General features: G+C 40.0%; 1 protein-coding gene across 2 annotated transcripts; it reads right to left on the reverse strand.

Moving 5' to 3' along the window:
• Window positions 1-526: 526 nt before the first annotated feature.
• Window positions 527-24,439, reverse strand: LOC105380394 (RNA helicase Mov10l1). Of its 2 annotated transcripts, XM_048630264.1 has the most exons (20): window positions 24,119-24,439; window positions 23,571-23,676; window positions 23,213-23,375; window positions 22,595-22,722; window positions 22,413-22,421; window positions 20,483-20,586; window positions 19,179-19,292; window positions 18,855-18,951; window positions 18,446-18,542; window positions 17,943-18,048; window positions 13,713-13,883; window positions 13,009-13,156; window positions 11,714-11,865; window positions 11,091-11,225; window positions 9,172-9,350; window positions 8,642-8,796; window positions 8,142-8,260; window positions 7,495-7,606; window positions 6,999-7,178; window positions 527-2,336 (listed from the first exon to the last, which is right to left on the reverse strand). In XM_048630264.1, exons 1-20 carry the CDS (start codon window positions 24,217-24,219, stop codon window positions 2,118-2,120), a joined length of 2,595 nt encoding a protein of 864 aa, XP_048486221.1. In that variant the 5' UTR covers window positions 24,220-24,439; the 3' UTR covers window positions 527-2,117. The 2 variants fall into 2 exon arrangements, with proteins under 2 accessions (XP_048486221.1, XP_048486222.1); XM_048630265.1 differs by lacking the exon at window positions 22,413-22,421 and having other exon boundaries at window positions 24,119-24,438.
• Window positions 24,440-26,295: the final 1,856 nt, after the last annotated feature.

Raw genomic sequence — 26,295 nt, forward strand, 5'->3', positions numbered from 1 at the left:
GCTGTAATAATCTTTTATTAATTTTAAGGTGATATTTTGTATTTAGATTTGTGTATGATCTAGTGAGACTGTTTCTTTAATTGTATTTGCTATTACATAATTAAATTTATTGCTTGTAATATTAAATAAAAAAGTTTGAGCTCTTGTATTATAAAACATTATAATGTTACTAAGTGTCGGTTTTACAATGTCTGAATATATCGGTGTGATATAAATCACACTGTCACTGTCTAAATATGTCATAATCTCGATAGTTTCAGCGTGATTTTTATCCTACAGATAAACTTTACAGACATTGTGGAACGTAAGACCTTCATATGGAATATGTATAAATAAATGTGTTATAAATTTGATTTGTGCAAATTTAACTAAAATACTGTGAATCGGAATAAAAAGCCAAAGTAAACAGTATTTTACAAAATCTATACATATTTTGTTTTATTCAATATCTGATAATATAAATTTCAATCATACTTTAGTTACGGAGGTTCTCAATATTCCAAAAGGAAAAAAATACAAGATTTGGTAGGTATATGCTTTATTAAACATAACAGCACCTATAACATTGAGAACTTTAACTAGACAAAAAAACTGGCTTCAGATTATGGAATCTGAAACCTATAAACCTTATACTGAATAATATGTAGCCATTGGATATTGACACATATTTCAACAATCTCTAAAACATTCTTTTTGTGTGCACAAATTAAGCAACGGTTCTAACAATGTGTATTGTTTTTACCTACTTATTCAACGATCACCACACACAATTATAAATGTCACATAAACTCGTAATACACAGAAGAGACTAGACTTCTGCAAACTGTTTTCTTGACAACAGCAATATAACCATATTTCTTATGGATCTAATCCTTACTTATATAAAATCTCGATATAAAATCGTTGAACGTACTTAACTTACTAAATAAACATTGTCAAAAATAAAAATGGCAGTAAACTTAACATAACTTTGGGACGTCTTTATGGCTTCATATGATGACTTGAATGAACTCTTAATAATAATGTACCATTAAATTTATGATGACTACGATATGTACCAATAACGAAAACAAATGTATTTATAAAAATATAATAGAAAATAGTGACTCAAAAAGTCACAGCTATTGTTTTTATATGTACTTAAAATAACTGTTGATAATTTTAAAATTTTGTTTCCAAATAGTAATTGTAAAGCTTACACAACATCACAGACGGATGAGAAAATACCTTCTTTATAAAAATATTAAACTGTGCATATGTAGGTAAATACTAAGGGTTCAACAAACAACCAGGATGTTGCAAGATATTAGAAATTGTCCCTTCGGCCGTCTATGGAACTGTAGTTTTGGAACAAGCCAAAATAGGGCATTTATACAAATAGTTACGTTCATCAATTTTGAATGCTCCTCTGCAACGCCTACCATAAAATATTAGTAATAGTATTTGGAACATTCTGTAAAAGTACCTCCTAATTTTAATATAAAAATTCCTGTAATATTTAGATGGAATGAAAAATATAAACTATGCTATAAGTAAGGCTGAAAACCTTGGTAATCACAAATCTTGACCCATACCTTTCTGGCTGGGCGTATGTTAGATATATAGCAGGTTATGTAAATATGTCGAAGACATAAAAAATAATATGTTTCTTATTTTTTTATACTAGGTATAATATATATGACAAGGAATAAAGTTTAGGGATCACAGAAAGGATCCATTTGGCACTCTTACTCTCCATTACGTATATATCTTGAATGGTACATAATTGCACGAATAGGTATTACATTCCACCGAATGTAACAGGAATGAAGAAATCTGAAACGTATGTTTACTTACCACATAACATGCATGCTGCAAAGTAAGTAACTATTTAATATTTACTCTCTGGGTATTGAAAGAAGCATTTGACGACACACCCATTACAGCAATTCAATGAAGATGTTTGAATCTTCACCAAATTATAGACATAAACATTTAAAAAATCTCAATTAAAGTACCTACATTGAATATAAAAAATAAAACATAAATCTAGAACAATTTTAGCCATCAACACCGCAGGCCAAGCCCTCCCTGTATACTTCAGTCTCGAACTGATGCTTCTTGGCGGCTTTCTCCTTCTAGTTGGTGATCATGAGTTCGTTGAAGGCGCGCACATTTTGCTTGAGCTGCTCGACGACTTGGTCACTCCGCTCCAGCCGGGTGTCGAACCCGAGATGGGTGCCAAACGAGCGGCACATGTTGATGTACTCACGCCATTTCTCGTCTTTTTCCAGGCATAACGGGTTGCCGATAATAATCGCCTTGGCTTTAGCTCTGGTTAGCGCCACGTTGAATCTCTGGAAAGATTGATAGGTTGGTTTAGTAGGCAGGATGCAAGGCCTGTAGAGCGATCCGGAAAAAACGCAGCACATTCTATTCGATAGTCTATTGACCAGCTATACTCATCCTGCGGCCCGCGGGCCGCATGCGGCCTGCCGGGCCTTTACCAGTGGCCCGCGTGCCATGAGAGATAATAGGGAATATGCATGTTTTTTTTATATATTTTATTCGATAGTTTACATCGTTTTATAATACTTAAAAAAAACATATATTTTTTTACTTTTATCCAGCAAAACCATCACTTAAAGGTTTTTGTGGCCCTTAACCTCTAGAATGCCGTGTGCCAGATCTGTCCCAACCCCCCTTGTCTGCCTAGTGACAGATCTGTCCCAAGAGCACTTCATCGCGATTTTTGTGATTTTAGTTATTAATTAGCACGAAATAGAGTATGAAATCACCTGTAATTTATTCTATATGAATGAAACAACCATCGACATCATTCATTGAGGCAAAATCTTCACTTGTTTACTTGTAGCGCGAAATTCTAATTTTGGTATCTTGAACAGTCTTTGTACTCGCGACTGTTGGTAATAAAATAGTGATTTCGTATGGAAAAAACGTCAAAAGGTAGGTAAATACTATGTTTTCTTGTTATTTATTCAATTTCGAAGGTATAGTGATAAATCTATAAAATAAAAAATTACAAAAAATTTAGTTTTTATCGATCTAAAATTGTACCGGATTATTGCCTGAAGGGTGCGTAACTTTCTAAACTGTTTTCTAGTCTTTTATGTAAAAACATCAATAAATTATTTATTTCATTTATAAAGATAATTTTATTGATAATACATATTTATATCGGTTTATTCAATAAATAGCCAAAATATTAGAGAATATCTATATTTATCAAGGTGCATCCAAAATTCACACACACACATACGCAAACAAAATGGCCGCCGCTCGTGTGTGTACACGAAGTGCGTTGGGTTGTTATACAGCGTGTTTTATTTTTTAGGATCTTCGCTCTAGTGAACGTGAAGTTTAGGCTCTTTAGAATGATATCGGTGTGTAGATGAGTCTGAGAGGGTGATCACCTGACCTATTTATATAAATAAATATATGTATTTATATATGTATATATTTATAGTATCATATTTGTGGAAAGTAGGTTAACAAATAACTAAATATGATTCAGTATGTAACTTACTTTTAAGTTTTTATAATTTAGTATGCTAAAATACGAAACATTATAAAAATATTATCATTCATATTTTATTTCATCAAAAGTGAACACCCTTGATTTGAGACAGATCTGTCACACGGCGCACTGGAGCAAGCTCTTGTCACGCACACATGCACATGTACAGAAAATGGAGTCTTTTGAAATAAAGCAAATTATAATCAGTTTTCAAAATGTAAATTATGAATCTTTTTACTCTAGAGTTTATATTTTATTGATATCAGTTGATAGCTATATAATCTCTTCAAGTAATAAATATAAAAAAACCTGGATTGAAACTAAAATTATATTGAAATAGAGGTATTTTTCTGTGATGGGTGCAGTTTCAAGTAAAAATCTGTAATCAATGACCTATAGAAATCAAATAAAACAATTATAACAAATAAAATCGCGCGTCAGGAAAAGTGGGAAAAAATGGTGGATGGCATGAATTTTACGCACTCTAGTAAAAAAGCATGGCACACTCTACGAAGGCTAACAACAGGACAAACACCCAAAAAATGTCAACCCCAAGTTAACCCAAATGACATAGCGAGCCGGATGGTCCACCTTTCAAAAGCACCAAACTACAAACCTCACACACGCCAAATCCTCCAGAAGCTAAAGACAGAAAAGTCCCAGGCAAATAATAACGATGACTACAGCGGCCCCATTAGCATCGCCGAAATCAAAATTGCGATTAACCACATTAAAATGGATAAGGCCTGTGGAGATGATGGCATTTTTCCCGAGTTTCTGAAACACTGCGGCCCTCGCACACAGTCGTGGCTTGCGGCTTTCTTCACAAACATCATAAGATCTGGAAAAATACCCGCAGAACTGAAGCGATCCAAGATAATCGCCATACTAAAGCCTGAAAAGCCGGAAGACAGACCTGACAGTTACCGACCCATTGCACTGCTAAGCATTGTCTACAAGCTTCTCGAACGCCTAATATATAACAGAATCTCCGATGAAATCAACGAGAAGATTCCACAGGAACAGGCAGGATTTCGACCAAAGCGTAACTGCTGCGATCAAGTTCTTGCCTTAACGACCCATATAGAAAGTGGCTTCCAGAGCGGAGTGAAGACATCAGTTGCATTTGTGGATCTTACTGCCGCATATGATACTGTTTGGCGACAGGGACTGCTCTACAAATTCCTGAAAACCATCCCATGCATGAGGCTATACAGATTGCTGGAAGACGCTCTCACGAACCGGCCATTTCAAGTCTTTCTGGGGGACAGCTCTAGCAACAGAAGAGTCTTAAATAATGGACTACCACAGGGTTCAGTGCTGGCACCACTACTTTTCAACCTATACATACACGACCTTCCAAGTACCACCTCGCGGAAATTTGGCTATGCAGACGACCTTGCACTTGCGACCCAGCATAAAAGCTTTGAAGCTACTGAGGTAATACTGGAGCGAGATTTAAAGGAAATGGCAACATACTACCGAAACTGGCGTCTCTGTCCTAGTGCAACAAAAACAGAAGTCTGCTGTTTCCATCTCTGCAATAAGCAAGCCGATAGAGAGCTTAAGGTGAGTTTCCAAGAAACCATCTTGCGACACAATTTCTACCCTAAGTACCTGGGGGTAACCCTGGATAGAAGTCTCACCTACAAACATCACCTAGAGAAGTTGGCAGGGAAACTAAAGAGCAGGAATAACGTCATCCAAAAACTAACAGGCACGACATGGGGAGCAAACGCTGCATGCCTTAAAACCTCCACCATGGCTCTGGTGTACTCAACGGCTGAATACTGTGCGCCTGTGTGGAAGAACAGCACGCACGTCTCGATGGTGGATGTCCAGCTGAACCACTCAATGAGGCTTATATCAGGCTGTCTAATGCCCACCCCTGCATATTGGCTCCCGGCCCTGAGCCACATTGCCCCACCCCATATTCGCCGTGAAGCCTGCCTCAACCGTGAGATGGTTAAGATCCTGGGAAACCCTACCCTGCCAATCAACGAGGATCTTGAGCCCTTAAAAAAGACACGGCTTAAGTCACGTGACCCTCCTGCCAAGAGCTTCCACACATACAACCCTTCGTGGAAAGCTGGCGATGCGTGGAGAAGTGAATGGAGCGAAAACCCACCATCTCGCAAACTATTTGTACCAAGCACAACCCAACGCCCAGCTGGCTTCTGTGAACCGCGGAGTGTCTGGTGCCGACTTAACCGCCTGCGAACAGGAGTAGGCAACTGTGCATACCTCTGGCATAAGTGGGGGTGGAGCGAGTCAGCAGCTTGCGAATGCGGACACCCACAGCAGACCATAGACCACATCGTCTTCGAGTGTCCTATCACAAAATATGCTGGACCTGCCGATGACTTCACCAACCTCACCAGCAGCGCTACTGCATATTTAAATAATTGTAGTTTTTAGTGACGTCTATAAATTCTTATTTTAATATTATTTTATGTACCTAACCAGTAGAGCCATACGATAAATAAATAAATACCAATAAAATTCATTGTAACACGTTGATTAGCTATCTAACAATAAATTACAATCGATACATTATTGAGTACCAAACAATAATACCCAAATATTCATATAAATGTGATTCCCGCGCGGGCGCTCTTTACTGTCAAAAAGGAAGTTCGGCATAGGAAAGGTTAAAAAAAAAAAAGTTGAGTACCAGGGGTCTATTCGAAAGTACTGTCAACCTGTCAACAACAAAATGGCGGTGTATAGATTTGCGAAAGTTTGACAGCTATCATTCCATAGGTCATTGTCAGAATAATATTATGTACTCTGTGGTCATTCTTTTCGAAACTCATTCGAAAGGTAAAAAGTGTTCGAAAGTGCTGTCAAGTTGACAATAGTCGCACTCGAATTCGATTCTATTCGTTAGCTCGAATTTTCGTGATACGGGTACTGTTCCTGTTATGCATAGGCTAACTAAGCGATGGTTCAGCGATATTCTGGCCAATCATGATATTCCGTACTGATCAACGTGTCGGTAACAAACACTAGCTAAGTGAGCTAGACGTCGGTAAAAAACACTAGCTACAGCTAGGCACTACACTAGGGTTTGTCACTGTTAGGAAAATATTGACCAGACAGTTTAGCGTGCGCTGGACGTATGTAAGGAACAGGTGACGACACTCGAGCACCCCAAACATGACCCTAAAGTGGCCCATCGAGCGGTGGTAGCTCAGTCGGGTAAGCGCCCGAGAGATGAGGGTTCGAATCCCGGCGCCACCAATGAGTTCTTTTCTGAATTTAAGTACAATGTATACCATCGCTCTAACGGTGAAGGAAAGCATCGTGAGGAAACCCACCAACCCGCAGTGGACCAGCGTGGTGGGAAAATGGTCCAAGCTTAGGAAGGCAGTTTAGACCTTGGGGATATGCACAAAGGTTCCATTCGAGAGAGCCAGGTGCAGGTACTGTTACCCCCACAGAGTATAGAATAGAATAGAATAGTGGGCAATCGGCTTACCTTATCATCGGACAAGAAGCCGATCTTGAACTTGGCGTCGTGGTCCAGCAGCGCGGCGCGCGCGCGCACGGTGCTGGCCACCATCACGCGCTTCTCCTTGCCCTGGAACGACTCCACGGTGCCCACCTCGACCCGGTTCGCGTACCCCGCCGCGGTGAGCCACTCCTTCACTTTGTGCACCTGGGAAGAATGGCCGCCGTTGTTAAATACCGTCAGAAATGGCTTTCTCTTCTATCGGAGATCAAGCCTCATTTTGGATCGCTCAGTCAGCGGATTAAGTAAGTATGTATCACATGTTTTTTTATACAAATCAGGTAGACAAGGAAAGTTTAGAAATGAAAATTAAACTTATAAAATATTTTGTCATTTGTTATATGAGATTTCTCCGAATATTTAATTTTCTCGGATACAAAGTGGCGTCTAGGGAAACTATTATGAAACTTTTGACTATAAATCCACACTTATTTCAATTGAATCTGCAGCAGGGGCAGCATACCTGTCTCAGATAGGGCGTGACGACGCCGATGTCCTCGGGGCGCACGCCGCGGCGCTCGGTCAGCGCCGTGATGTACTGCTTCACCAGCCCCAGCTCCATCTCGTTGAAGTAACTACGAACGATGGAGGAAGTATGTACAACCAATACATTAGAGGATCTAAATAGAGTTTTTCTTGATGAATAACACTAAAAAGTCTCGTAAAAATAAAACGTTAATGTGAGACCAATGACCATATGGTTCGCAACCTATCACGTGAGTATAAATGTGCTGCGAAAAGTGGGTGGTTCTTGTGAGCCACCTCTGACTACCCCTTCGGGGATTACAGTCGTGAGTGCATATGTATGTATGTATGAGACCAATCTCAGAACTAAAGTTGTTCAGAATAACCACCGCTGTCACCCTTTTCAGCTTTCAGTACCCTGTATGAGTATGAAGACATAGTGCATAAATCACATTCACATACAAACAAATAATGAAAAATCTTCAGTACCATACCATTGTACTAACTACAAGTAGACCATATCCCTTTTGAAATGACTGACTCAATATTTAATATGCACCTATTGATGATTTCATGTTTTAAAAAAAATACCGGCTTCCTTACCAAATAAATGAATCCGTCGCCACTGGTCTACTAGGTACATACCTGGGCGACTTCCCGATCCTCTGTTCCTTGGAGCAGCAGCCGTGGAACACGATGGCGCGCGAGCCCGGCGCGCCCGTCAGGATGTCGATGCTGCTCAGCGGGTCTTCCGCCGCGTACGCCTGCAGGTGATAATGATAGTTTATTCAATAATGACAGTTGCATAAATTAAATGTACTTAACTTTGTTGCCTCTTATATCGGAGGCCAAGACTCACTTTGGGTCGCCGAGTCAACGGAGTAAGTAAGTAATCTTCGTTGGCAAATCTAGTCCTACTAATATTATAAAGGCGAAAGTTTGTGAGTATGTGTATACGTTTGTTACTTTTTCACGACAGAACGGCTGAACAGATTTTAATGAAATTTTGTATATGGAGTTAGCTGTAACCCTGGATTAACACATAGGCTATTTTTTATCGCGGAATTCCCACGGGAAAACTTTTTAAGGCGAAGCGAAGCTCGCGGTAAACCGCTAAGTAAATAAAAACAGATAAAGCTCCTCACCAGCAGGTTCCCCTCGTAGAACAGTCGGTTGGGCAGGTCCAGTATGTCGCGGTGGCTGCGGAAGTTGTTCCTCAGCATGACCGTGTAGGCGGGGTCGCCGCGCCGCGCCAGGTACAGGGGGTTCTGGTCGCGGAGACGCTCCATTAGCGATATGCCTGGGTGAGAGAAATGAAGGGCTAGATTTTGAAATTCCATTGGGGATTATGGAAAAAGCGTCGAAGGGAGATTTTTTTTTGAACAGATATAATAAGACGTAATATTGATTGAAGCTGCCGAAAAATTTAATGGATAGAAAAAATATACCTACATAGGAAAATGTTTAAAAGGTTAGGACTAGGCTAAGCTCGTAGCATAATTTTGTTAATCAATCAATACACGCTGCATTACAAACCATGGCATTAAGTTCACCTATATACACATTTATTATTGTGCAATAAAGAATTTAATAATAATAGCAGACTTTATTTTTTCGCCATCATCTTTCACTTTTTTAACACCATCTCTTATTGCGTAAGCAATAATTTCCTCACCCAGCCCCTTCCTGGCGGCGTCGTGCGAGATGACGACGGGCCCGAGCTGCAGCGGGTCGCCGGCCAGCACGAGCTGCCCGCGCGCCTGCAGCAGCCCCGCCACCGGGACCAGGCACGCCGGCTCCGACGCCTGCGCCGCCTCGTCGATGAATAGGTGCGTGATGGGGCGCGTGTCCTTGCTGTGAGGTGGTGAGTGGTATTTATTGTCAAAAAAGTTTTTGATATTTTTTAACAATTTCTAATGAAATAGTCATAGACTAACCCTCAAATTCATAGAACGTATAAATTTACAACAAGGTTAAAATTGACCTAGAAACACACGAGTTTCTACTCTTTACGTCTGTCAAATGTTGAAATTCGTATAAAACAACGTCAATTTTAACCCTATTGTAAAGTGTCAAAAACCTCTATGAATTCGGGGGTTAGTATATGAAATAGTGCTATTCTGAAGGCAGAAATTCTAAATTTAACGCTGTCATACTATAAATTTTGCTAGCAAGACATGACATTTACGAAAACACTCATAGAGTCGAATTTTAATTAAAGAAATAAACCCGCAAATTCGTAGAGCTTTTTGACACTTTAAAATAAGTTTAAAATGGACGTTGTATTATAATTTTAACCTGGTTGTTAATTTACAATACGGTCTATGAATTTGAGGGAGAGGTTTTGACAGCTCTATAATTATTTTTTTGCCTTCAGAATCAACATCTTACAAAACTTTATAATCAAATACCTTACAAAAACAGACCATTTAGATTGAAATAAAAATTACTGTGTTAAATACCAAATGAGTATAATGTGTTTGACTATCGTAGGAGACATACGGTGGCCTGCGCCTAAAAGTATACAGGCGGAGTTTTTAAAATAGCGATCCCTGATGATGAAGGGACCAGCTACATCTGTTATAAATCCGGGGACGTGTTGTGTGTGATGTGTATAGCAGTAGTGTTTATGTGGATATGCTTGAGCAGCATGTGAGCTTGAGATCGCTATTTTAAAAACTCCGCCTGTATACTTTTAGGCGCAGGCCACCGTACATGCCCCTGAAGAGTAAAAAAAGTAAAGTGAGCAAAATAAACTTTACAAGCTGTGTGAAGTAGTAAAATACGGATTAAATAAAGCGTGCCAAATTACTATGTACATAGTAACTTACAATATTTTTTCTCCTCTAATTATAGGCAGGCTGGAAGAAATTGATTTATGATGATAAAGTGTGGACTTGCAATTACGGGCTATAAGTTATAGCCCTATAACATATACACGCTCCCTGCCGGTCTAATTTTATACATACTTATATCTTTTCCTCTTTCACAATATTAATAATAATAATTAACAATATTTTACTGATTTATATTTAGTGTTAAATATTACTCATAGTGTATTTTGAGTTATATTTTTTATAGAAATGTGTAAGTATTTTTTTTCTAAAGATAATTGAAAGATTAATTGCCAATTTCTCCATTGTCGGTTATCTAACCGACAGGAATTGATTTATACATTAAACGTCATCTCCATATAAAATTCATGACTAAAGTGTCAAAAGTTAACCACAACTCCCTGGTTATGCTCTAACCGAGAATGGAGTAATTGGCACTAAAATAGTTAAGTGTGAATGTTAATACTGCCAGAATGAAGCCGCTTTTCAATAAGCGACGGTCGCTACTTGTGCCGAGTGTCACCGACACACTAACTAGCTACTCAGTACTAAAGTTCCTAATTTAGGGCGACTTGCTCCATTTTTTTTAGATTTAGTGTTAAATCTCGATTTAAGCCATAAATTAGTATGGCATTGACACTATTTTCTTAAATTGAGATTAGACATTAAACCTAGATTTAAGATGTTGGTCCAATCGCCCTTAATGTATTGAACACCGGTAAAACTTATTAATGCAACAAACGATTAAGCAGGCACTCACGTGGCGAACTTGGCGGTGTGCGACAGCGTGGCGACGACGATGCTGTAGCCCGCCAGCATGCCCGGCGTCACGTTGCGGTAGCTCACGAAGCTCAGCCCATTCGAGTACGGCTCCAGCGCTTCCGGCATGCACTCCCTGGAATGGAGAGAAAAAGTTAAAGCTAATTACAGATGGCGCCTGAGGCGACTGTGCCCGATTCCCCAGTTTTAATTGGTTGGTTGTGTCGCCATTTTTTTCCCCCAATAATGTAATTGGACACTCGATTGTGCTGCCAAAGTTTCACTTGGTTTTTTTCCTGATTAAATGTATGCTGTATGCATTATCTTCTCAGAAGTTTATTTAGTGCTAACTACGGCCGCACCTTGAAAAAAATGTAAATTATGGTAAAGCACGCGTTTTAAGCGCAAACTAAATTAACTGCTGGATTCTAAGACCTCAAATACATAAACAAAGCATTAAGTACCAATTCTCCTGTGACTTTGGAATAACGCTCTAGCAATGTAATTATGTTCTTTTTTTCAATTAGCGGCGATGTTAGTCTTTCTAACTAGCGTCGCCAGGGTTTTCACCATTCTAGTCTATGGTTTTCACCATAAGAGTATGTTCGTCATCACTGTACTCACCACACACGGAACTTCGAGTTGGCCCGGAGCAGGAAGTTCTTTGTCCCCGGGAACCTGTCCCGGTACTGAACCAGCACGCTCGCCACGTGATCCGCCGCCATGTTGGAATCCGTGCAGACTAATATGCGGTTGTCAGGACTCTTCTTTACTAGCTGGAAGGGAATAGACGTGATGGGAGTTAGAATGTAGGTAGGGATAGTAAAAGTGTCATAGATAGATTAAAAATACATTGATGCCTGACTCCCCTATACCTACCAAAGCCATTTTTTTTTTATTGTAATATAGTCTTATGACATTGTAAGCTTGTTGACTTATGCTATTTGTAAGTGTAAATTGAGATAGTTTCGCCGAAGCAAATCATGAGTGTGTTGTTTGAGAGTATACATTTATACAATAAACCTTCATTAAAGTGATAGTTATACCGTGCCCGGTGGTTCATGTAGCAGATACGACGCAGTACACGAAGCCAAACTACTCCACATGAGGCGATGAGCGCCAAAGTGGCCTATCTTTTTGCACATTATTTAATGATTGTGCTGTTTGAAATTACAACCTGTAGTATAGCTTCCACGATGGTGTTGGTCTTGCCGGTGCCGGGCGGCCCGTGCAATACGACGCAGTACAAGAAGCCAAACTACTCCAAATTATCTAAAGCTAGTCTTCTTTATTTCTTTCTTACTGAGTGTGCTGTTTGCAATAACAACTTCTCCTAACCTGTAGTATAGCTTCCACGATGGTGATGGTCTTGCCGGTGCCAGCAGCCCGTGCAGCAGATACGACGCAATACACGAAGCCAAACTACTCCACATTATTTAAACCCAGTCATGAGTGTGCTGTTTGTAACTATAACTGTAATACTAATAATAACTTCTAACCTGCAGTATAGCTTCCACGATGGTGATGGTCTTGCCGGTGCCGGGCGGCCCGTGCAGCAGAAACGTCGCAGTACACGAAGCCAAACTATTAAATGCAAGTCATGAGTGTGCTGTTTGCAATAACAACTTCTTCTAACCTGCAGTATAGCTTCCACGATGGTGATAGTCTTACCCGTGCCGGGCGGCCCGTGCAGCAGATACGACGCAATACAAGAAGCCAAACTACTCCAAATTATCTAAAGCTAGTCTTCTTTATTTATTTCTTATTGAGTGTGCTGTTTGTAATTACAACCTCTAACCTGTAGTATAGCCTCAACGATGGTGATGGTCTTGCCGGTGCCGGGCAGCCCGTGCAGCAGGTAGGGCATCTTAAGTCAGTCATGCATGAATGTGCTGTTTGCAATAACAACTTCTTCTAACCTGCAGTATAGCTTCCACGATGGTGATGGTCTTGCCGGTCCCAGGCGGCCCGTGGAGCAGGTACGGCGCGGTGCCCGAGGTGCCCGCCACGATGTGCTCCACGGCCTGCCGCTGCTCCACGTTGGTCGCGATCAGCGGGTTGAAGAACCTGGTTGAGAGGAATTGATTAGGACTATAAGGTTTTTGTGATTGCGAGAACATCGGTTAGGATATTTTAAATATTGTAAAAGTTCCTAAAGTAATGCAATATCTGCGGTCATAAATCCCACATTCTGTAGTGTGTGAGCGTGTGTTAAACAATTGTAATGTTAGGTGTCATAAATTTCCACATACTCGTGTGTGTTTGTGTGTGTGTGTGTGTGTATACAATATATGTGTGCTAAACAAGTACAATATCTGCGTCCATGAATTTCCACTTTCTTTTGTGATTGTGCGTGTATGTTAGGCAAGTCCTCCTGCAGGTTGACTGGTAGAAAATGCTTCTAGCATTAAGTCCACCTCATTGTACATATTTACTTCTGTATATTGTGCAATAAAAGCATAAATAAATAAATAAATAAATACAATATCTGCGTTCATGAATTTCGACATTCTTTCCTTTTTTCCTGTGTGTGTGTGTGCTAAACAAGTGCAATATCTGTCAATAATTTCCACTATCTCTCACTAGACAAGTGCAATACCCGCCGCTATACATCTCCACTCACTCGACAATGCTTGTAACGGGCGGCACTCTTGGGTTCTCGGCGGGGAACACGCGGGGCAGCTGCCGCGCCTGCGCCAGCGCCGTGACGGCCGCGTGCATGCGCTCCAGCGGCACGCGCGACATGAAGAAGCGGACGTCGAAACGCGCGTCGGGGCGGTAGTGTTGCAGGAATCTGGGGGGTGGAGAAAATAATTCGTTTATTTTTCTGCCAGTCGTCCAACTGTAAAGTACAAACTGACTTTAGTTACAACCATTTGATGAAACTGTAAATACCTATCTACAATTTTTTTTTATGTAGCCGATTCAGTGTCCCACTGCTGGGCAAAGGCCTCCCCATGTTTACTCCACACGTCTCTGCTGTCGACCACCTGACGCCAATCCGGCAAAAATCTGTCCAGGTCATCCCGCCATCTCCGTCTTGGTCTACCTGGGCGCCTGCGTCCGTCGCTCGGCACCCACTCGGTTATAATTTTTGCCCACCGGTCTGAGTGCATTCGCATGACGTGGCTTCAGCTTAGCAATATCTACATGATACAATCTAAATAACTTATTCTTAACTTAAGAAAAACTTATGACTCTAGGTAACTATAACCAAAAAAATACTATGTGGCTTCGCTCCGGAACGCATCCGACGCAAAGGTCCCTCAGGCGGTGGCAGCGTTGCCTCGCTGTACAACCAGAGAGATCCTCTGCATCAGAAACGCTCCAGAGCGGATGTCTAGCCCGCAGTCCCTCATGCGACGGCCTAGGCTTTTAATGAATATTTTTCCGTCATGGCCCCAGATTCCCACTTTAGGTTAATTCTAAATGTTAAACTAAGGTGTGCAATCTTGATAATATTGTATTTGGTAACACGTGTACATATTTATCCTTACGACACAGGCTTGCCTAGTGTGAGGATCGTTGCATCTCGATCCTTTGTAAAACTTCTTTTGACAATAAATGATTTGTATTTGATTTGTATTTGTAATGATATGAAAGTTACGTTAATGGTTACGTCAATTATGATAATACTACATATCTCTTAAAGCTAGTCGCTGCGATTACAGTTGCGTTTTGCGACATGAATCAGACTAAAATATCTAGATTTGCTAATCAATGAGGTCCAAAGGTTAAGGATATTGGTATTCAGTGTGAAGTCCCATACTCTATCGTATTGCAAAAAAAAATTAGCAAATTACGCACGGTCGCTAAGCATAGCGAAAATTGCCATTGCCCTACTTATGTATATTTGTCTCTGTCGCACGCGCGCAGTAATAGACGCATTTTTCCTGAAATAAAAATGACATATTATGTATCTAGCCTATCTGAAACCTAGTTAAACATTGTGAGATATGGCGTTTCGACTTTCTCCGTGTTCGGCATCATAAGGGTCACAGTGACAGTTAAATAAAGTCAATTTTTCTGTCCACCTTTAGTTTGCAAGGTGCGGGTGCCTATATAAATAGAGTGAGTCGCCCGCGCGCCTCAGTTGGTTTTTTGATTTTTGAAGTGAACACTTCGGCATAATGGCTCAATGTAGCCACGGTTCTCGTCGGCTTCGCTCCGACGGGGAAAAATATAATATTGAATAGAGTGAGTCGCCCGCGCGCCTCAGTTGTAATATCACCATGCAGAAATGACTAGGTTTCAGATAGGCTAGATACATAATATGTCATTTTTATTTCAGGAAAAATGCGTCTATTATGTAGTCTGAGCCTATCTGAAACCTAGTTAAACATTGTGAGATGTGTTTATTATCGCATGGTGGAGAGAAAACCAACTGTGACCCATAAGCTACTGATGAGTATATCAGTAGATAAATATTTGAATCTATAAATTTATAATGCATAGATTTCTAGGTAGTAGATATACTAAAAAGAAAGGTATAAGTATACATAAGACTTAAGTACTTCCTTATTATTCCTGACTTGTGTTTAACAGGATACCTCAGCGGAGGCATCAAATTGAAGTGCTATAACACTTTTAGAAGCGGTGCACGTTACCCGATTTGTCGTCCTCCATGCTGATGTGGCTACGGCGACTGCAGGTGGTTACTCAGGCTTCGTTGGTGTGCCCTTGTATGGCTAACATGACCAACCTTGGCAGTAAACGTTCGTCTGCATATGCCAAAATCACTGATGAATAGCGCACGTTACTCGATACCTTCTAGATAAGTCACGCATAATGATGGCTGATGACGATGATGACCGTGCTAGCAATAGTGCAGGCGTTTCCGCTGAGCATAAAATCTCTTCCCAGACAGGGGGCGTTTGGATCTGGCAACCAGAACAGGAGTGCCAGGTGTGCGCAGCGATGCAGGTGGAACAACACAGCCGCCAGGGCAGGAGTGCATGGCTGGGTCTATGCAGCGATGCAGGTAGCACAAACCGGTGGCCAGGGCCAGGACCGGGTGTACACTGCGATGCAGGTGGCACAAAACGGTGGCCAGGGCCAGGACCGGGTGTACAGCCGCCAGGGCAGGAGTGCATGGCTGGGTCTATGCAGCGATGCAGGTACCACAAACCGGTGGCCAGGGCCAGGACCGGGTGTACGCTGCGATGCAGGTGGCACGAGACGGCGGCCAGCGCAGGAGCACAGGGCCGGGTGTATGCTGCGATGCAGGTGGCACGAACCGGTGGCCAGGGCAGGAGCGCAGGGCCGGGTGTACGCTGCGATGCAGGTGCCACGAGACGGTGGCCAGCGCGGGAGCACAGGGCCGGGTGCAGGTTACACGAAACTTCAATTTCACCGAATCGGCCTGCCTACCCTCAGCGGGTAGGTACCGGCGGATCACATTACTCGCCGCACATGCCACAATGTCCCAACATACTGAAACTCGGAGCCACGTGCTTCCTGTAAAAAAAATCCTATGATGGTCCTGGAAAGCTCCTGTTTGTAAACCTTACATAAGCTATAATCAAGTGCATTATTGTAATAGCAAAGTTTTTATCAACTGTTTTCTAAAAATATTAGAAATTGAGGGTAGAAAAATATATTTTATAATTTTTTCCTGTATAATATTAACATATGCTTTACTAAAAGCGGTCATTAATGTAAGTATCTCTCAAGCGCCACTAGTAGGACCGGAATATGTGATCAATCATCACCACGACTATTGAATCGGACCCTACTGCGTGGGATAAAAACCCCAAGCGCCGGAGCATTATGACCAGTGGCTGAGCTTTTAAAAGCAGTAAATAATAGCATTTTACTCACGGCTTATCAACTCAAACCTTCGTTGCGAAATCCTCAGCAATGGCTGCGTGCGCAGCAGCCGGCAGGCCTCACGCCGCCTGGTCCGCATCACGCTACAGCTCCCGGTAGCGAGGACTCCGCAAATTCAATATTATATTTTTCCCCGTCGGAGCGAAGCCGACGAGAACCGTGGCTACATTGAGCCATTATGCCGAAGTGTTCACTTCAAAAATCAAAAACCAACTGAGGCGCGCGGGCGACTCACTCTATTTATATAGGCACCCGCACCTTGCAAACTAAAGGTGGAGAGAAAAATGGACTTTATTTAACTGTCACTGTGACCCTTATGATGCCGAACACGGAGAAAGTCGAAACGCCATATCTCACAATGTTTAACTAGGTTTCAGATAGGCTCAGACTACATAATAGTGCCCTCACGCTCGCACACCTGGAAGAAAATGCTTTTAGCATTAAGTCGACCTAATTGTACATTACGATTGTAAATTGTGCAAAAAATTATAAATAATATAAAATAAAAAATAAAAAACCTCGGCAGAGATGTGATTGGTTGTAGATGCAAAGGTCAACATTCGTTTTTTTTCTGTTATTGCTGGCGAGAGAGTAGTGAGAGCGGTGGTAGCTCAGTCGGGTAAGCACCCGCTTCTCACGCCAGAGATGCGGGTTCGAATACCGGCGCTGACATGTACCAATGAGTTCTTTGAATTGAAGTACAATTTATACCATCGCTCTTTCGGTGAAAGAAAACACCATGAGGAAACCTGCATATCTAGATTTAGCACATCGATAGATCGATAGATATGTAAACCCACCAACCCGCAGTGGAGAAGAACTGTGGAGGCCCTATGCTCCTCGTGGAGTTAGAGGAATTAATCACCCTCACCAACCCGCAGTGGACCAGCGTGGTGGGAAATGGTATAAGCTTAGGAAGGCAGTTTAGACCTTGGGGATATGCACAAAGGTTCCATTCGACAGAGCCAGGTGCAGGTACTGACACCCCCACAGAGAATAGAATAGAAAGTTATTGAGTACTCACGCGTGGTTGAGTCCGCCGAGGTGCGCCACGTTGCTCTCGATCTTCACTATGGCGCCTTCGAACATCACCTCGTCGTTGCCGTGCGGCTTCACGAACACCGTGTCGCCTAAACGTATAACACATTTAGTTATGAAGGATAGTCACATTTAGATAAGGGAATAGTTTTAGAGTTGTTACATGTGGTAAGTAGCACCCCTAAGTGGACAAAAATCCAAAATTCTTTTCAAATCTAGTGTCACCGGTACCACCGATTACTAAATAGAACAACGTAAAAGTACTTCATTCAATAGCGGTAATTATCTATAGCGCAGATGTCTACGGATACTGTGTTATTAATTGCACATAAAATAAAAATTGTACAAAGGCGAACTTAATGGTAGTAGCATTCTGTACCAGTTAACCTTTGATGCTGTCGTTACCAATAACTTTCTCGAGAGATATAATGTTATCTGTGTTTATTGAAGAAGTTTACTGTAAGAGGTAGAATGTTTGATGTTGCTTACCGAGCATGAGCGAGGGTCGTTTCTCGGCCAGGCCGGGCACGTTCAGCAGGTACACCTCGCCCTGTCTGCACAGAGGCACCTTCAGCATGTTGTATTTCTGCAACAGAGAGTTAGTTATTGCACGGCATTCGTCAAAAAAACATATAAAGTCTGCATTTTTGTCGGGCTTCGTAGCATATCATGTGTTTGCTAGTTTAGTTTGACGTAATATTTAACTGGATACCTGCGTCCATCAGGACGAGATGTGATATACGGAGAAATTGTAAAAATGTGGACCCAGCCTAAGATTTAATAAGTATTCGGAAAGCTATTTTTGTGTTCATAATTTCTTAATATTAAGCAGCAGGCCTGGAATAATTTCAGTCTATTTCATTAATTTATTTACTGTACTAAGATTTTGAATGCTTACCTTCAGGTTCATTCTAACAATGGTTTCTTCATACCACAGCAGATTGTGGAAGAATTCAACATAATTATCTTCCTTCACGCCGATGTTGAAGGATTCTCTGCAAAATATATCATTGAGTTAGAGCCTCTTTCTCAATTATCGAAAGCGCTACTTCGCGCGCTACACAAAAGATTTTACATATTCTGTTTTATTTAATAGCAAACTAGAACTAAACTAATACAGTCTGGGCCAAACAAACCTGAACTCTCTCGGGTAGCAATTGCCACTCTGAGGAGGGTCAGATGTATTTGCCCTAGACTGTACGTGACGTTTTTGTTTCCTCACATGATGGTTTCGGCGACGGCGCGGTCTTGGTCCGAGGCGTCTTCAGGCAGCTGCAGAGCCCTCGCGAATATGGTCTTATACTGCTTCGGTATTGTGAACGTGGTCGATCGGCGACTGGACAAACAAACAAGCATGATCAGTATAATTACCTAAAGCACCAGTTACCAGTAGGTAAAATGTTTATTATGGCGTGTGTAACAGCTACATAGTTTTGCGCGGACTCTGTACGCAATTTGCGGTGGTACGCGCGTCTTATAACGGGCGTCCAGTTGGCGTACTGGGAATGCAACCTAAGAGCCGTGGTGGCGTAACGAACAAGATCTCTTCATCCTAATCCTAACTAATATTATAAATGCGAAAGTAACTGTGTCTGTCTGTCTGTCGGTCTGTCTGTCTGTCTGTTACTCTTTCACGCCAAAACTACTGAACGGATTTGAATGAAATTTGGTATTCATATGGTCTAGACCCTGAGAAAGAACATAGGCTACTTTTTATCCCGGAAGCTCGCGGGCACAGCTAGTTAAGTATATATCAAAATATGTTTATAAAAGTGTATACTTATGTATAATTTATACATTTAAGAAGGCAATGGAGACAGCCACCATTTTCATTATATCTCACAAATTGTACTGTAAATATAAAAAAACAGTAGGTATTTACTCCGTCATAATCACCAATCGTCATAATCGAAAACAGGTCTGCATTTTTTTCACGTGTAGTGGGACACTATCAACGCCATTATACTTTCTATTACTTTAGATAGTGTGAAAGATAATTTACTCAAGGACAAAAAGTGCACTTGGCATCCGGTCATTATAAAGAGATTAACAGAAACTTTATCAATTAACTATTTCTGATACGATTACGATACAGAAAAAGTGTTTCTTTTAGAACGAGGTGATTACCCCAAGAATAACAATATGGATGGTTATAAAGCTGAATAAACTAAATATAGATTTGATTAAATCTAACTTTCTTGATGCTTGTCGCATGTATCGCCGTTATAAAAGGTTTTCTAAATTATGTTGGTTGGTTTAACAATCGATTTCGAGCCAATCATACACAAACGAACTTCTTAGGGTTATATTATTACACTGATCCATGTTGGCATATTCATTATGAAAAAAAAAGTCACAGGGCTAAACATTTATGTAGGTTCTTAACAGACGCGAGGCAAACAACATGGCTCATCGTAGAGTAACAATGCTCCAGATCTCCAGAGACGGCCAGATTTCTTTGCTCCAGACTATACATATCAGTTTAGCCGAAACTGTACAACAATGTAGAATGTGAAATATACATACACAGCCACAGTGCAACGCAGCAACGTGTCAGCCTTCACTTCCTTTTGCGCGTACGGACTTATGATCTTGTTGTGCTCAGCTGGACTCGTTTCCACGTATACATTCTGAAATAATAAACACAAAAACTATGTTATGTAGGCGCGGTTATAAGTTATCAACGTCTGTGGGAGAATATACTACTACTACCACTGAGGAAAAATGGCTACTATTACTACTACTAAAACAAAGAGATATTTAGAAAGACATAATGCCCGTCAGAGTAATAGGTAAATATCTATTAATAGTAAAAGAGTATTCAATTATACTTTTATTTTTATTTTGTTGTTTAAGCTTAAAGCTTAAGTACTACCTACCTTCAAGTTAATATTGTTTGTAACCAGGTTACAAATAATATTAATTACACTGGCATCCATGACACACGTTGTGCCATGGATGCCAGTGTAATTAATATTATTCAGACACAGCATTCCGCACTAGGAAGCCACCATAATTCATTTATTTGTAATGAACTCACAAGTCACACCCTTTTTTTTGTACTTGTGTGAACCTTAAGGTGTTTACCCAAATAAATATTTTTGATTTATTGTTTTTAGTTGACATAAACATATTATGAACCCATAACACCCTAGCGTACTTAGAGGAATTCTGAAGTGGAGACCATGAACAGGCAAGTGTAACTTAAATCGCTGATTGACGCATGTTGGTGCATAGTATAGTAATATGAGCTTTATGTAGAATGTCATATTACATTATGGTATAGTGCCACAAACTTATCTGTTCCGGTGAGAGCGAACTAAATTGGTCCATATAATCTATGTCAATATGAATTTCATTTAGTAAGTAATGAGGTATGGACCAATTTAGTTCGCTCTCACCGGAACAGATAAGTTTGTGGCACTATACAAGGTGATGATTATGAGTTGGCAGGACAGTTAGACATATAAACCCCATAGAACAACGCGGACTCGGGTGTACCCTCGGGAAGCGTCATAGCGATCTTTCTTGATACAAAAAAGTCTGCCAATTTTTGCGGGGGGAAATTTTACCGTTTACCTTGATTATGTCTCATAGGACATGTCATTATGAGTTTTAATTCCTAGCAATAAGGCTTATGTCAAGAGACATTTAATTATGAACACAGTGTCGTCATTCTTTCTTGCCATGGATGGAACAATTATCGATAAGCGTTATCGATGAATTCGAGATCATGTGTGTGAAATATAAATTTAAAATAAATTAAATTATGAATGATTAACATATGAAGCATTTATTTATATAACTTATCTTTTAAGTTTTTTCTTAAAATATAGAGTGTAGATAAAATGCTTCCAAAAAGTTATCCATATGATTTACTTACCTGTCAAACTAAACAATTTTTTGCTATACGACTATAGTGCCACAAACTTATCTGTTCCGGTGACAGCGAACTAAATTGATCCATATCTCATTACTTACTAATGAATTGTATATTTTAAAAGATTAGATGGGTTTATTAACACCCGCAAGAGCAAAATAACAATACGAGCAAACTTAAAATCTTATAGAATTAAGAAATATTAGAGATTTATTTGAGCTGTCACCGGAACAGATAAGTTTGTGGCACTATAACTGGCATTTTTATGGCATTGGTTGCTAGGCAACGGCTAATAACAATAAACCATGACCGAAGGCGATCAAATCGGTGAACAAATCCGGAAATCCGAATATTCTATGCAATGAAGCTGTCATTTAGTATGTAAACTAATCATTTTACACGAAACGAACGCTTTGCCTACTAGATTGAGTCTAGTGAAAATTTAGATTGCAACTAGTTTTTTATGAATCGGTGGGCCTTTCTGGCCCACTACCCCGGCAGAGGGGAATGTCTGCCTATTTCGTCTCCAGACCATTCATACTCAATGTATGAACCCCCTTTTGTGAATAAACTTACCTCCACAGTCTGAAATCACAAAAGGGTATTGAAAACATATCCAGACATCGGAGTTGATAAGCACATTTTACCTTGAAAGGATGATGGCATAAGCACCAATAAGTAATAGTGAAAGCTGGTATAAATTAATGAATGAATTTGAGCATATATGATAAAAAAGGTGGATATGAAAAAATTCTTACCATTTCTCTTATAATAATTAGACTTTCGTTAGTTTTAACTTTTTGGAAGAAAAACAAAATGTGCATGTTGTATAAACCAATGTTTTCCGACCTGAATGTTATATGTATGTCTCTTGGAACAGCATTTTCTGTAATCAAATAAATACCATTGTAATAAAGTCATTATGTAGAAAATATTAGGGAAAATTATTTATTTATATTTTCATGGGTACTGCCCACCACAGATTCACAAAACAAATTAGTTGAACATGTCTCAATTAAAAACCAAACCCTATTGATTTCAAATCTCTATATGTTTTAGAGCTAATCTAAAACTCACGGAGTCAAACTTATAACATCCCTATGGTTCAGTTAGGAGGGAATATAACTAACAATCAGTCTTATCAATACACAAATCTTTGAAACACATTAATTTATCTTAGATTCCTTGCAAGAAACCTTTTAAGGCAAAGCAAAGTTTACAGAAAAATTGCAGTAGCTCTGTAGGTAAACTACCTAAACCTTAAGGCCATTTATCTCTACAAAGTTACCTGACAGAGCCAGGTCAACGCGCTTACACTACCATAGATAGTAGCATGCAATAGAAACAAGTATAGAATAGGAGCAAGGGAGTATTACTTGGGTGCAGTATGTAGGGGTCTTCTCCAAGCACCAGGCCATGGTCGTTCATGGTGAAGTGCAGGTGCGGGTGCACCAGCTGCACCCCGACCACCAGGAAGTCCTCGCTGTTTGTCTCATTCAACACTTTGAAGCTGAATTTCACCTGCTCGTTGGGTTTCGTCTGAAATATTTTGCCGGTGACTATTGATTTTTTTTGGTGTATGGTGTAACTTTCACAAAATGTAATGTGAAGTATGTCCCAATGTAAATATTTTTTCCTCAAGTATAATTTAGTAATTAGGTAATTACAGAAACGACATTCAGGAATACATTTTTGTAATGGTCTACTACTAATTATCAGGATAAAGGTACTTACCGAGGCATCAATTTTGGGCCGAACATTGTTGGTGCTATCCACACACTTTGAAGCAGTGATGTCACATGACACTACCATTCCATGCCTGTTACCTGAATATTTTTTCCTAAAAATAAATAAGTGTTAGTTTGGGACAGTACTGACAGACATACAAAATAAAATATGGTGGGGTACCATGAGATGAACCTGAAATTTAACATTGTTTATACAGTGTTGCAGAGCAATTAAAAGCTATTCAGATTGAGCACTAAACTTTAATTTCTATATAGACAATATGTACTGGTTTTTTTAAGAAACCGAGTAGTGGTGATTGAGGGTTGGGAAGCCCAGGACCGCAGCTCCTGGGGATAGGAGCCTTGAAATCTTAATAAACATCTAGGTGGGTAGATACAGGCATACCAATAGCCAAACCTACAATAAGTAGTAAAATTTACAGTAGCATTACAGGAAATACATCAAATCATATTGTATTTTAGTTCAAGGTCAGTAGAACACAGTAAGAAAACAGTAAGAAAAAATTATCTAAGTACTTAGGTAGGCCAACTTACCGGTTTTGAGTATACTCATAGAAAACTTTGTTCTTGATATGTTCCGGCGATACATCGTGATCAAGCGATGTAATTTTCAGATTGCAGAATTTGCACGCCATGACTTGTAGTCCGTTAAAACAAGTACGAACTTTTAAACAAAACAAATATTAAATTTAATTAAGTTTCGTTAGATAGGAGCCAAGGAGCAAACTACTTCTCAACAACGTACAATCGTAACTGGTGAAACTGAAGATTATGAACTCGTTATGAAGCCATTTTTATCAGTGAATAATAAACTTCTTTGTATGTTTTTTTTTGTTTCGAAAAACACAAAGCTGGCAGACACACAAATTACGGGGATTCCTAGAAATAGAGTTGACATATTAAAAAACAAGTCTGAAATCTGTGTTGCCAGTTAAACCTGTGTTAAAGTTAAAACCCAGAAAAGTCGCATACAGTATTACAGTCATGCGACAGCATGCATGCATGGTGCATGATGCAGCCCATGAAAAACATTTTGACACTTTGAAATTTATATAGTATGTAAAGTAGTTTGACGTTTCTGTGGCGGTTTTTGTTCAAAGTGAACACATTTGAACAAAAACCTTAACTTACAGTCCAACTATAAAGTCATGAAAATTAAGAGTGCGATTTTGAAAGACTTAAAAATACAGTACTAACCGTTTCTTTTTATTTTAACGGATTTGTGCTTAAATAATGCCTAGTTTCACCATAGTCTGTTAGATCATTAACACCCCTTTTACATTGTAATGACATAAATTATACGTCATCCCCATATTAGGTATAGTGCCACAAACTTATCTGTTCCGGTGACAGCTCACATAAATGCTTAATATTTCTTAATTCTATAAGATTTTCAGTTTGCTCGTATTGTTAATTAGCTCTTGCAGTGTTAATAAACCCATCTAATCTTTTACAATACACAATTCATTAGTAAGTAATGAGATATGGATCAATTTGGTTCGCTCTCACCGGAACAGATAAGTTTGTCGCACTGTAGATGTGTCAAAAGTCAACTACACCCTTGTTATTACAACAGAGTATGGTGAAACTGGGGCTAAAGGTTGTCAGGACCACAAAGCAAATACCTTTGTGGTCAGAGCCGGGAGCACAGAATTCTAAACCTCCGTTAACGTTGCGTATCGTCAAATGTCACTGTCAAAATGTAAGGCAAATTTGTTAGTTCCAAAAGTGGCATGTGTTTTTTCCATGTTAGGTGGAATTTCACCAAACGCTTAACGTATTTAGTAGCCTGTCATACGTCTGTCAGTACAAAATGTATTTAAAATTTGATTTTAGTTAAGTACCCTTAGTGTAGTTTCAAAAATAGTATCGAATCCTGTGCTCGCACCTCAGGACTTTTCAATGTCAGAGAGCTACAATTTATTATTTAAAGGAATATATATATATCAAATATCATACTATTGAGACCACTGAGACAGTGGGTAAAAAGTCTTGAGTAAAGAAATAGGTATATTATTTCTTTACAAAAATAACAACATTTTTGGGGAAGCTTATTTTCTATTTTCTGGCAACACTAACTAAACCATTGCTGCCAACATAACGGCATATATAATAACCGATTAACCGATAAAACCACAGAACACATTTACTCTAGCGAGATGGATAAAACGCATTATTTAAGCTGCGTACAGACCGGCCCATCGAACGCCAACGAACTGATTTCGTTGGCCTTCGTTGCTGCAATCTGGATGGCTTAGCGAATGCCAAATTGCCAACGATCGCTCGTTGGCGTGTGCCGGCGATCCGAAGCGTAGCGGCAACATCAAAGCAATCGAGCTATTTGAACAAACTCTGTTTGGACGATCGCCTAAGGCCAACGAACGAATGCTCAGTTGAAGCAAGAGAGCGTAGCGTGTGGACGTCCAATTTGATAATTACTTGAATATTTCCCGCCATTTAGATCATGCAGAAAAACAAAGAATGGAGTAACGACGATATGTTTTCAATTATGATGATGTTGTCGTCGTCCATGATTAAATTTCGAATGAAAGAGAAAATAACCATAATCAAGTGCCAACGAACGTTCTTTCGAGTACTAATTGTATTTGGACGTATTAGCGAACTCCAATGAGCATGCGGAAGCCAACGCTATCAAACGATAAATATTCTTCGTTGGGCGTTCGTTGGGCCGTTCTCTACGCAGTATAAGT

Source organism: Plutella xylostella, chromosome 25 (genome assembly GCF_932276165.1).
Source record: "Plutella xylostella chromosome 25, ilPluXylo3.1, whole genome shotgun sequence".
NCBI lineage: Eukaryota > Metazoa > Arthropoda > Insecta > Lepidoptera > Plutellidae > Plutella > Plutella xylostella.